Genomic DNA, 13,397 nt, shown 5'->3' with positions numbered 1-13,397 from the left:
TTGCATTTCAGACAAGAAAGACAACTATTGAGTTTGGAGTTAAAAGGTGAAAGGTCAATGTCATCAGGTCTCATAGAAAGAAAACAATTTCATAATATAACGCGACTCATATGCTGAAGACCACGACCAGCCTTGATGGATAGCTTGCATCTGAGACCAGAGAAACGCCAATAGATTTTGAAGCTGTATTTAACAGTTTTATATTTTTGAAGACGGCTTGCCCACAAAGACACCCATTGATAAGACGGGTCGTATTTAGTATTGACACTAAACTTCTCATAGTCACATTGACATAGTACAAGAGTACTACTTCTATTAGTACTCTTGTATTTAATATCCGTGAAAGATGTGATGTGTGTGATTTGGATTGTTAACGTAGCTTTAACAATTTTTCAGCCATATCGCTACGATGTCTGCAATGTGGCATTATATAATGATGTCTAGCACTGGGGCATCATGCCGCAGACAGGTATCATGATGTCCCACCCAGTTACACTATCATGACACCAGGCCGACCAGTCCTAACACTAACCTCTTAATGCTGAGCGCCAAGCTAGGCAGCTGTTAATACCATTTTGTAAGTCTTTGGTATGACTCAGCTGGGGATCGAACCCACGACCTCCCGCATGCAAGGCGGACGTTCTAACCACTAGGCAACCGGAGCGATCTATCCGTGAAAGAGAGTTTACATAAAAAGTGTAATAATATTATGTACGAAATTATGAGGTGCAAAATATAATGTGCGCTTACTCTTACGTTTCTTTATCTCGAAGCTGAGACGGATCAAACTTTTAGGGATTTTTTTTTTCGATATTCATAAATCTAGGATCATTGCCATTTATTGATGTAGCTTCTGTATTCTCCGTTTTCATCGCTGCAGCGACCAAAACATAACATATAATTTTTCCAGGATGTAGCTTAGAATGTAGGATATTTAGAACGCCAAATCTGCCATAAGTGGTCCGTTTGGAATAGATGTGGTTGAATCTACATTCACATATGCATTCCTTGTTATATGTTGTGCTTTATTATTATATTTTATGCATTACTTATTATATGACGTGTATTTCTTATTATCTGCAATGCATGTTTTATTGTATAAAGTACGGTTCTTATAATAAACTGTATTCTTTTTATCAGATGAGTGCATTTTTAAATATACGGTGTGCTGTTGTTACTCTAGGTTTGGCATTTATTAATATCCATCTCGTGGTTTTATTGTACGCAGTACGTTAACTAATATGTTATATGCATTTGTTACTATATGATGTGGTAAGAATTAATATGCTGTGCAGATTTCATTATGTGATGTGTACGTTTTGTGAAATGTTTTGCATTTGTCATTGCATAATGAACAAACTCCGTAAAATGACGATCTAACTGAAAAGACCCTGAAGTTATGAGCACAATTTTACTGAGGCACCGCTTATGTAGTAGAATGCTTTTGCAATCCGGCTCAGTATAGTTTGTCCCAGTCGTAGAATTACATAGGACAAGATAGTGCTTTATTAGCAGAGGTTACAGGTCCTTGTTAGATGACATTTTTGACAGAAATATCGAAAGACAGCTGTATGTATAAAATAAGGGTGAATGATCACAATTCTCTTTTTATCTCAGTAAAAATGTATTATAGTTATAACAACATTTACAGAGCGACAAAAAGATATGGGAATTCTATATATGTATCTATACTTTTAAAAGAAAATCTGCACACTGCACCATTTCAGTTCATTTATTATGAATCATATATTCTCCTATAGCGACAACAATAATAATTGTAGTATATTATTCACTACTTACATATAGGATATCTCGCACTCAGATTGTTAAGTTTAATAGTAAAGACGAGCAGTTTTAGTATGCATACAGATTACTCAACAATACTTCACATGTATAATTAGTTTTGGTTAAAGATGTTATCCTTTTTGCTTTAGAAATTAGAGAATAAATTTGGAGCTTGAAATGCAAAGGAATCAATGAGAAATCAAAGGCAGTTCCTTTTTGAAAACGATAGGCAGCGCCACAAACAAATATGGTCCATCAACTATGCTAACTTAAATTTTAGTACATCTATTTTTGTTTCATTTTGTTTTTTCTTACGAAAAAAATTATTAAGTAACAATAGGATTCTCCAGAGATATACTTGTCTTAAAATCAACCGGTGTCTTTCTTGACAATATTTGCATACTTACACAGCCTCATGACAGCATCTTTACAAACTGTGTTTCCATCATTAATTGACCAACCATGCGTACATTTAAACAAACAAGGGTAATTAAATAACTGCATTCTTTCTTTTGTATATGATTTATGAGTGGTATAAGTTCAAAACGATTGATTACATTCCTTTCTTTCGCGTATTCATTCATTCATTCACTCACTCACTCTCTCACTCACCATCCATCCATCCGTTCGTTCGTTCGTTCGTTAGTTCATTCATTCATTCATTCATTCATTCATTCACTCATTCATTCATTCATTCATTCATTGTTCTAAATAATTCAAAACATCTTTTGTATGAAACGAGTCAGTTAAACCCTGTGTTATATATATGTAATTTAATTGTTTGTCTGTTAGTTTACATTTTTTTTATTTCATTACATGCTATTGTAATGCAACATTGTTTACTGGACTTGACCTTGTCCAAAACTGAGTTCATTTCTGCTTGACCTGATTGACCTTTTTTAATTTTATTTTTATTTCATTTATGTAAACAACTAAAAATAACTTCGTTGTTCTCTATGTAGATAAGCTTATTAACCAAATTATTATTCTGGTAAACAGGAAGTTGTAAATATGTTGGTCGGGGTCAGGGATTTTTGAGATTCCCATGTATATTGCATAGGTTATTGTGTTGTAAGTAAACAAGGTTCATAGGACAATTCTAGAAGGTTATTTTCCATTAGTTAATGGGTTTTTTTCTAGAAAATGCTGAGGTCAAACAGAGATCTATATTTTATTGTGTCTGTGAGGTTTTAACTGGAATTGCTTTAACATCTGGCACTTTAAGTTGTATGATGTTGTGACCAGTTTGGGCTGAATTTGATTTTCTAGAAAGCATTTAATTCAAGTTATAATTTTCTCTGGAAATACAAAAGTTCTTTGACAAAGTTCTTAGATAAAGACACACACACACACACACACACACACACACACACACACACACACATATATATATATATATATATATATATATATATATATATATATATATATATATATATATATATATATATATATATATATATATATATATATAGAGAGAGAGAGAGAGAGAGAGAGAGAGAGAGAGAGAGAGAGAGAGAGAGTTCACGAGTTGTTTTTGGTCCAAAATCCCATTTGTAACAAGAAAGAACGATCGTCATTGAATTAAGGACAGCGATATTCATAAGGTGTACAAAATGTACCACATTTTTATTCTAAATACATATGAAAATTTGAATTCTAAATGTCAACATGAAGACCCACTCCATGACCTTTTTGAATTTGCACCCAAGAAAAACCTTTTTAATATTTATCATTTTCATGCAAATTAATACACTATTAAAAAGATAAATGTTTATCACAGAATAATACTGCATCTAATTTTGCAAGAAGTTGTCTACAACAACTTTATCGTCTGCTATCCAACTTGACAACTTGCCGCTCGAACATATTCTCAAAACAATCCCCAGCATGTAGTCTAATTCTAAATTCTTTAGTATTTTTTCCCGTAAACGACACGTTGTCAACATGTTACATCCTCTTCATTGTTGTTTATGTTCAACACAATAGCTTATTTGTATAAAATGTTGAACTTTTACTAATACTTTAAAAGATCGATTTAGTTTACTGACTATCTCTTGTCATTTATAATTGAGTTGAATTTTATAAAAACCAACTATAAACCTGACCTAATTTCTTGGCTGACATGCTGATGGAAACGGTATAAACGTAATGCATTTCATTTCCAGATGCATAAACATTGCATCTTTTCAAAGCAAAGCGCAGAATATGCCGGCATAACGCGAGTCGTGAAAACACAGGGGTAGTATCCTGTGTGTCTAAAAGTAATATTATTGTGAACAGAATATTCTAGTTATCATTGCCGCTTTTCAAACGGTAAGCTTTGCAGTAAAACTTACGTGCGCAGAAAGGCCCGACATTATATATATTTTCTCGTTGTCAAATAAAAGTTATAAATATGACTGAACTGACTCTTTATCCACTCAGTGAACATAGTCAAGATTGACTCCGTTTTCGGACACAACTGTAGTAAATGTGATATAACTTCTATAGAGTTTCATAGTGAGAGCACACAATACTTAATTTTTTTCCAGTTTAAAAAAAAATAGTTTTTACCAAAATTCTGCGCCAAATCTTAATTTGAATCCAATTAAATCTAGGGCTTCTGGTGATAATGGTTCAATTTTTTCAAAATATTTTTGGAACGATTATTTTATCGTTGCAACGGTAAGATTGACTTTGTAGTAATCATACTACACTTGTAAGCCATTTTTGATCGTAGCAACGCTTAAATGAACGTCAAAACCATCAATAAACCGTTGGGATAAAACAAGAACATCTTTCCAGTATTGGAAGATCGTCGCAATGATATATGAATACCGTTGGAGACAAATATGAATATTATTGCACCAAAGTTTTAAAAATTACCGTTGTAGTGCAAATTTTATCATTGCAAAGAGAAAAACCGCCATAACATTGACAAAAATTACCGTAACATTTACAAAAATTAATGTTCCACTGACAAAATTTAGCGTTGCATGAAGATACCGTTGAAACGGCACATGTAGTTTTCACCTCTTCGGTAAACTATACTTCACAATCTAGTGGAATATTTTTGTAAGAATGTATACTTTTTCATGCCAGTTGCAACTAAAAGGAAAATAACACTACCGTAAGACCTCTGTCAGTTAACCTCGGTCCATCATCTCCGCATATTAGTACACGAGCATGATAGACTGAATCCATTGAATCATACCTTAATTGTATTACACATTAATATCTTATCCGAAACAAAGGGGGAAAATACCAAACTATGAACTATGTCCAGGTGCACTAAAATCCACAGTGATGTCATTGGTATAATGTGAAATCTGACGCGTTCTACCGTAACTGTGATATCACTGATATGTGACATCTTGCGCGTTCTACCCTAACATTGTCATGATCGTGCTCCGTCACTGCAAGTAAAGAATTCCTTCTATTTTTTTTTCTTCCTACGTGTCTGACAAAATCTACACATTAAGCACTTATGCCGGCTGCACAGGAAAGATCGCAGCAGAATGCAGTCTGTATTGAGCGTGAAGTCTATCGAAAAAGCTTATGTTGTTTTTGTTAGATAGTTTTTTGTACCGCTTTGTTTTGTTTCTTTGGGATTTTTTCCAGGTGGTATTTCATCACAGTGGCAATAACTAGAGCTGGGTATCGCGACAATTTTTAGGAAACTGGAATATACCGTGGTATTTCACAACGTACCTCGATAGCTACCACGATGTACAGCAATTATATTAGAGTCCAACAATTCAATGTTCTGGAGCAGGTGCCTGACACTTCTTGCTCTCATCTATAGCACACACAAAAATGACACCATACTATATCCTTCATATTAGTGGGAAAATTTTAATTATCTTCAGATAAAATAACAGAAAAATATTTCAGCTCGAACAAAAATCGCATCCCCTGCCCCGATAAATGACCAATATCTTGCAGTAGATGAACTGTTATATAAATTGCAATATAAAAGCTGAAACTAAAGTAGAATGATTAATCTTTCGTTATTGCTGATACTGTGAAAGACATCCTGCTTGTATTGGAGAGCCTTTTAATAAAGATTTCACGTGTTGATGCAGAAGCTTACAAAATCGTCAGATGATTCGCAGTTTTACAAAAGAAATATATATACTTAACACATTCACATTTGCTAGTATATAGCTGAAATATTAAGTATGTTTTGTTTCTTCTCTTTATAATCCGAAATCTTTCAAAAAGTTGGATTTTTGCTGAATCTGTTTCACAACATATCACTGGCCACCGCGTTGGGATACGTGACAGGTGTCAAAAACGTGATTAAAAGATAATAAATATAATTATATTTGTCGCCATTAATTTGCAATATATACAATATTTTTTCTATAAAAAGTGGGTTATGTCTTTTTAATTATTGTGGCATGAATATCATTAAAGTCGTAACAAGATTCGTCTAGAATTTCCATACATTCCTTACAGACGGAAGATAGCGACGTACTGGTATTGTGAAAAAGTACCGTTGTACGTACCACTTGAATAAAATACCGCTGTTAACCGGTATAACGCGCAGCTGCAGCAGTGTCCTCATCATGCGAAAGGGGAGGCAACCCAATGTGATGCGTATGAAAAGGGACGTAGCTGACTTGAAGTACCTCCCTTTGCATTGTATAATGCGCCGGAAGTCGATGTTGATCATAAATATTATGTATTTGTAATCGTCAAGTTCAGATCCAGAAGACCAGAACGAGATGTAGCTGACTCACGTAAGATCTATTTTCTACTCACCATACAAATTCTGCTTTACATTCATGTATACTGAGTCGTCATTTACTTACCGTAACAATTATACCGCACTGAGAGCACAGTTCATGATTTACAACAATAGCAACGTCTCAGTTTTATTACATCATACTTGACAATCCCCACCGTCGTAGTAGGAACGTAGTGAGACATTGTTTGTGTTGTGGAGGACCTGATTATACGCAGTTCCAGATTTTCTTGTTAACACAAACAATCGAATAACGTTGAAACTCCTCCTAAATTGTTGAATACATGTATATTTACAGCAGCTTTTTATTCTCATGAATTAATACTCTCTCTCTCTCTCTCTCTCTCTCTCTCTCTCTCCCTCTCCCTCTCTGTCTCTGTCTCTCTCTCTCTTTATATATATATATATATATATATATATATATATATATATATATATATATATATATATATACACACACACACACACACACTCAAATGTGAATTATATATGCAAAAGTAGGGTAGAACTATTTTGTGAAATTTGGAATAAAATGTACTTTACATCAAGCTGAGAGACATTGCGCGTCTGTTTAGAACGGATATGTTTTTTATAATGATTAACAGTCATACAGAGTTGATATATCGGTATATAATTTTCAGATTAGTAAATGAATTGGGTAAGCAAATTTAAATTTACAGTGGCACCTTTGTGTGGAAAATAAGATGGAACCCCAACTCCCACCCTCACACTTCTTGAATGTTGCTTCCAAACCTCTCTAATCCTTAATCCTAATAAACCTTCCTTTGACCTTGACCCGTAAGTGTGTTACGTGTATTTATAAGGGGAAATTATTAAGGGAATTTTATTCTCCAGACTAAGTGATTAGGTATTCGTTACCATGAACATTTCTGATCCTCATCATTCGTTAGTATAATTAAGTATGCTACGTGGCTAGCAAAATCTTTTCCATCGAATTTCCGATCCACGTCATTAATTGGTAAGACTAAGTTTACTTTGTGACCTACAAACTCTTTTCCGTCTAATTGATATGAATATTGTGCTTGTTTCACTCACATAGTTCTGTAATGCACTTGATCGTTTGTGTATAAAGGCCAAGAGGGGATCTTAGGAGGTGGCAGGGTGCCAGACAGACCAAACAAACAAACAAACAAAACAAACATCAACCAAAAACAATTAGCACGGAACGTTACCTTTGGTAACTTCGCTTTACAATTAGATGGCTACATTTATGTCCTGGAAACGTTTCAAATGTAAGAGCTTAAAAGGTAAAATTCCTTTCTCCCCCAAGATATATCTGCACCCGCCCACTAAGATCATAAAATCAAATGTTTCTCTTCAGGGCCGGATGGAGAAAGGGCGTGATTTCCGGACGCCCCTAGGCTAATAAAAACCTATACACACAACCGTAGTCACTTCGAACTCGGCATTTGACCGTCGTTTTATTCCTGCGCACGTTTATTGGGTATTATGCACACTTTGAGTACATATAGACATAGACATTTGCTTTGGTGCCCTTTCGAGGGACATCAGCCCTTTTGAAATGTTGGAGTCTCCCCCCCCCCCCCAACACATGACCTGATCCGGCCCTGACTGGTTTATAATTCATTTGAACAAGTGCAGTTTTGATATAAACTGTGTCCTTTAAATAAAAGAAAAGTATAAAGTAAAAAACAAAGGAAATTTGCATTAATCGGAGTACGTTTTTTCTTATCTCGGTTTGTTCTCGCATTACACACAAGTAAATAGTAGATATTTACATCTCTCTTTTTAACCGCTCCGGTGGCCTAGTGGTTAGAGCGTCCGCCTCGGATGCCGGAGGTCGTGGGCTCGATCCCCGGCCGAGTCATACCAAAGACTTACAAAATGGTTCCTTGGCGCTCAGCATTAAAACACACACACACACACACACATATTTTTGTCCTATTCTAGGAAGAAAGTGTGTGTGAAAGAAAAACTGACAACTATCAATTTTCAAGGTCAAAAACACATAAATGACGAAACCAGAACAAAACAAAAACGCAAGTACTCAGAAGAATCTACATGCTGTTTGCTGTGGATACATGCATGGACAATACAAAGAAATAATAAAATGAAAAGTGCAAGGTTGAACGTTGCTGCTGTTTAACGTTTATAAGGCAAACATTACATACAGACTCGACCTGCAACCGGGTTTTATTTCCAGTTTTTTTAAATATAATTCTTGCATCCTTTTTCAGTTTTTTATTTTTTATTTATTCAGATTATCTCTGATAATAAAAAATATTGCTAACTGACGGTAAAACCACAGAAAGATAACACCAAGAAATGTTTGTAATATTAAATGTGAGTCAGTTTTCTTAAATGCAGGTATATGTAAATAATGTTTCTACAATTCATATGGTCAGCTTGGTGTCCGGATTTGGTTGAAGCGTATTTTTCTATATTATTTAACATGAGTTTATTTGGACATTACAGATTCAGAATGTTTACTTCCAAACGTCTTCCGCTTCCTTGACAGGCGCAAACACAACAATTAACGCGCATTGAAATTAAGTTGAATTCGTTAATGATTAATTTCCGTCCCTTGTTATTGAACCCATGTTTTTTGTTGTTATTGCTGTAATGCTGAAGCAGAGTGAATCAGGCTCGATTCTAAAGAGGTAAGCTTGTACAAATAGTACTCGTGTTGTGATTAATTTTAATTTTTGGTGTTTTAAATCATACATGGATTTTTAGATATATGACTGCGCGATTTATCTTAGAGTATATTTCAACAAACAAATTTGGAAATACATCTCATTGTTGCAGCAACAGTCTAGCAATTTTTACCCCATTGTGACAGGTGCTTTGACTTTCTAAACGTACATATTCAGATATCATTTCAATCATTTTTAATGTCATTATTTTAATATGCATCTTTCGATCACACTACTCACTGTGAGCTTTGTTCACAGCGAGCTTATTCATGACTCAGTTGGTGTATGTATGTGACCCCATTTTCATAATTATACCATGTATGCTGGCTATATGATATCGGGTAAGTACAGCATAAACTATACGTTGTAATTAATTTAGGATGTAATCAACTGCCAACACAAGAAACATATCATTTTTTGTGTCCGTTACATTACCAAAAAACGTACTGAAATAAAATATTTCATATTCATGTTTGAATCAACACTGTTAGGTTCATGATGCACTTTGGTCTTTACACCGTGTTAATGCCCATACGACAGCTAATAACCAGCGACTACAGTGTGGGCGCTGTTTATGTAAATCTTCTAAATCGAGATTTAAAAAAATTAATTGCTTCTTAATATTACGCGGGTGATTATGTGTTTTTAAGTCCATCATTTGAGTTTGTGAACCAAGTAAGTTGTAGTTTAAATCACGATTTATTCTTAAATCCTGTATCCACAGTAGGTGTGTGTGTGTGTGTGTGTGTGTGATTAGGATTTTTAACGTAGCTTTAAAAAAAATTCAGTTATATCGCTACGATGTCGACAGTGGTGCAGTTTATAGTAATGTCCAGCACTGGAGCATCATGCTGCAGACATGTAGCATGATGTCCCACCCAATCACATTATCCTGACACCAGACCGATTAGTCCTAACTAAAACCTCTAAATGCTGAGCGCCAAGGAGGCAGCTGTTAGTACCATTTTTGTAAATCTTTGGTATAAATCGGCCGGGGATCGAACCCACAACCTCCCGCTTCCGAGACGGACGCTCTAACCACTAGGCCACCGGAGCGGTATGCCACAGTAGGTAGTCACTACTGTTCATGCACACATTTCCAAACAACTGAAAACTTTCTATTAGACTTAAAAATATACAGCTCTAAGACATGTTTTTGTCACATTATCTTAACGATTATATATATATATATATATATATATATATATATATATATATATATATATATATATATATATATATATATATATATATATATATATATATATATATATTACAGAGAAATTCTAATAATCAATATTTACCTATATCGTGAACTTAACTACTGGTATTACCTGGATTAATCATGGTAATTACAAACAGGCAACCATATTTAATTCACTCCACCTAGAAAAAACAATCTGTGTTTGTATGAGGCGCCGTAGCAAACAAATGTTTTTCCAGTGAAGTTGAAATTTCAATGCAGTATGTTGAGAATTTCATTTTCACATGTTGAATCAAATTATTCTGTGTTGGAAGTTCCATTTTCTGTGTGGACGTTTTATATTTTATCTCTTGGATTAAACAGCAGTGGTCGAAAGTTCCATTACCTATCTCATGTTTTTAGATCTTACGTGTTGAATTACAAAATGGTGGTTGAAGTTTAATGTTTTGTGTTGAGAATTCGAATTTTACTCGTTGAATAAAATTGTGTTGAAAGTTACATTTCATTATGCTGGCTAATTAACTTCATTCTATTGAATTACACAGCGTTGGTTGCACTTCCAGTGTGGTGTGTACGTTTTTTTTTTTTTTTTTGGTGGGGGGTTCTTCCATATTTCTTATATGATACCACTTATCTTCACTCATCATAAAAACAATAATAAACGGACAACTTCCATATTTAAAACAAAAACGCGGCCATTTCGCAAAAGCGACCTCCAACGAGTAACTACATCGCAATTCTCGACCTGAGAATCGCAATTTTACAACTGTAAATGCATAAATGTCATTGAATAAACACATAATACGTCTTAATGTATACTACCTGTAACTGCTGTCTCATCAAGTAATTAACTTTTAACACGCAAATAGCATTAACAATCCTGGCAAATATGCAACCACCGCTGATAAAAAGATAAAATTCAACAGATAAAATCTGAAATTTCGAGTTAGAAACTTTCAACCAGAGCTGTATAATTCAACAGACAGAACCTGAAACCTGCACATAGAAAATGGAGCTTTCAAAGCAGATGATTTGATTCAACATGCGAAAATGAAATTCTCTTCATGCGACATTGAAATGTCAACTTCTAAATTTTTTCTTTGGGTTGCACCCGGAGCGAGTGGTCTAAGGCGATCACCTTTACAGGTCACTGACATAACACCTCTGTCAGTCTGGGTACGAGTCTAGGCCTCGGCCAACGCGGGTATCTGAGAAAGCTTGCCAGTAACTTCCCGTGGGTGGGTGGTTCTTCACGGGATTTTCCCGGGTTCTAAAAGATATGCTGACTGCCATATTCATGAAATGCCTATCCTGTGCTGAAAAATTATGCTAAACCTATATCAACAACAACTTTCTCATTGGACCAACTTTTGTCTGCTGCGACGCCAAATTAAAAAAAAAAAAATGTGATCTTCTACGTTCCTATTGCTAGCTGTCCGGGGGTTGCATCATGAGAACTATTCATGAAGTTTTGTTTTGTGTTTTCACTGTGTTTCCGTAGGTAACGATAATTGTAGCCTGAGGGAAGCTAAGCCAATTTTTACGAAGATGATGTCTACCGTCCTCGCTTATTTTCTTATCGGTAAGTAATAACATCTGACAGAGATCTGTTGTTGTTGGTTTTTTTTTTTTTTTGTGGGGGGGGGGGGGGGTCCAAGTAGGTGAAAGACGTAAATATATATTAACTTTCTCTACATTTTTAGATTTGTTGCGTAAACAAATGTGCCCTGTGCCTTTCCCAACCTTTAATGTATAATGGCCCAACAGGTGTTATTATTTTATGGTTCAATTTTGGTTGTAGCACTGAAGAATTTAAATAGCAAGCATCTATACAGTCCGTCCAACCAGTTACCATATATTTCATTCATGGAACTGTATTCATCAGTACCTGAGTCTCACATTATCCCCACACCCACCTTCGTACCATATGATAATGATCAGTGAGCTATTTTCAAAATATACATGGTATTCTTCAATATAGCAAACAGTGCCATGCTAAAAGATAGGATCATAAGGCTTACCACGGTTGTTCCTGAAATGTCATTGATAAACTCTAAATTTTGAACAGGGATAGAAAAGATCAGTCGAAGGGTGAACTGTTAATTTGTCTTACACCAGTATATAGAAATATGTGAACCTGCCTTTTCACCATTTTGTTTCCCTTAATTTTATCATAAATTTAATTTTTTTAAAAAAGATTGTTGCTATATTTTACTTTCACTGAATCCAGCAGTTAAAAATTGAAGCTGATTTTATTTCCCTGTCCTACGCTTTTAATTCCCTTCCTCCCGGCAGGTGCATGTTTAGACTCAATGCTACTTTGAGGCATGACGCTTGAAAAGAGTAAAGCATGCACAGTTATTATGTTAATACATAACATCAATATTAACGATCGATCTTTTCCTAAATTCGTACATTATTAGATGCAAGAAAAAATTCATTGAGCAAATGTTGATAAATAACATCAAAACTAATGCTCCATTTTTTCCTCCAAAATCAGACATAATGATACGCAAAAGAGAATATTTACTGAGCAAATATATAGATCAATATTAATGTACCGTTTTTAAAAATTCATATATATCATGCACAAAAGGGAACGCTGATTGAGCACATTTTAAACTTAGATTTAAGGTTCCGTTCCAGAGCTTCAAATATTTGCGCTGGCTAGAATTTTTAAGACATTGTATTCCCTTGATGTTTTCCACATTAGTAATCCTTGTAACAGAAAGATAAACATGTCTGTCCTAAAGAAGGTATAAAGAACCCCCACTTTTTTTTTGAATATCTGAATGATGGTGCTTAGTTGGGTTTTTGAGAGTACCCAACAGAATGGAATCTTAATGATGAAGCTAATTTGGGTTTGAGAGTACTCGACTAGACCTTATATGATGTGTATGTCATAGAAAATTGCTAACACTACTAGGTTATTTTCACTAATTGAACTTCAAAATTAAATTATAAAAATTATGAGCCAATAACTCTTTCTACTTTTTAA

General features: G+C 34.6%; 1 protein-coding gene across 1 annotated transcript in view; it reads left to right on the top strand.

Moving 5' to 3' along the window:
- The first annotated feature begins 6,420 nt into the window (after nucleotides 1–6,420).
- LOC149801408 (protein amalgam-like) overlaps nucleotides 6,421–13,397 on the top strand; it is a 41,113-nt gene continuing 34,136 nt past the window's right edge. The window contains exons 1-2 of the mRNA XM_089955504.1: nucleotides 6,421–6,512; nucleotides 11,901–11,981. Coding sequence (XP_089811630.1) covers nucleotides 11,948–11,981 — 34 coding nt within the window. The 5' untranslated portion in view covers nucleotides 6,421–6,512; nucleotides 11,901–11,947. The remainder of the gene's footprint in view (nucleotides 6,513–11,900; nucleotides 11,982–13,397) is intronic.

This window comes from Sinohyriopsis cumingii, chromosome 4 (genome assembly GCF_028554795.1).
Source record: "Sinohyriopsis cumingii isolate HCF-2022 chromosome 4, ASM2855479v2, whole genome shotgun sequence".
NCBI classification, from domain to species: domain Eukaryota; kingdom Metazoa; phylum Mollusca; class Bivalvia; order Unionida; family Unionidae; genus Sinohyriopsis; species Sinohyriopsis cumingii.
Note: the sequence above shows the minus strand (reverse complement) of the source record. Positions and strands in the feature narration are given on the sequence as shown.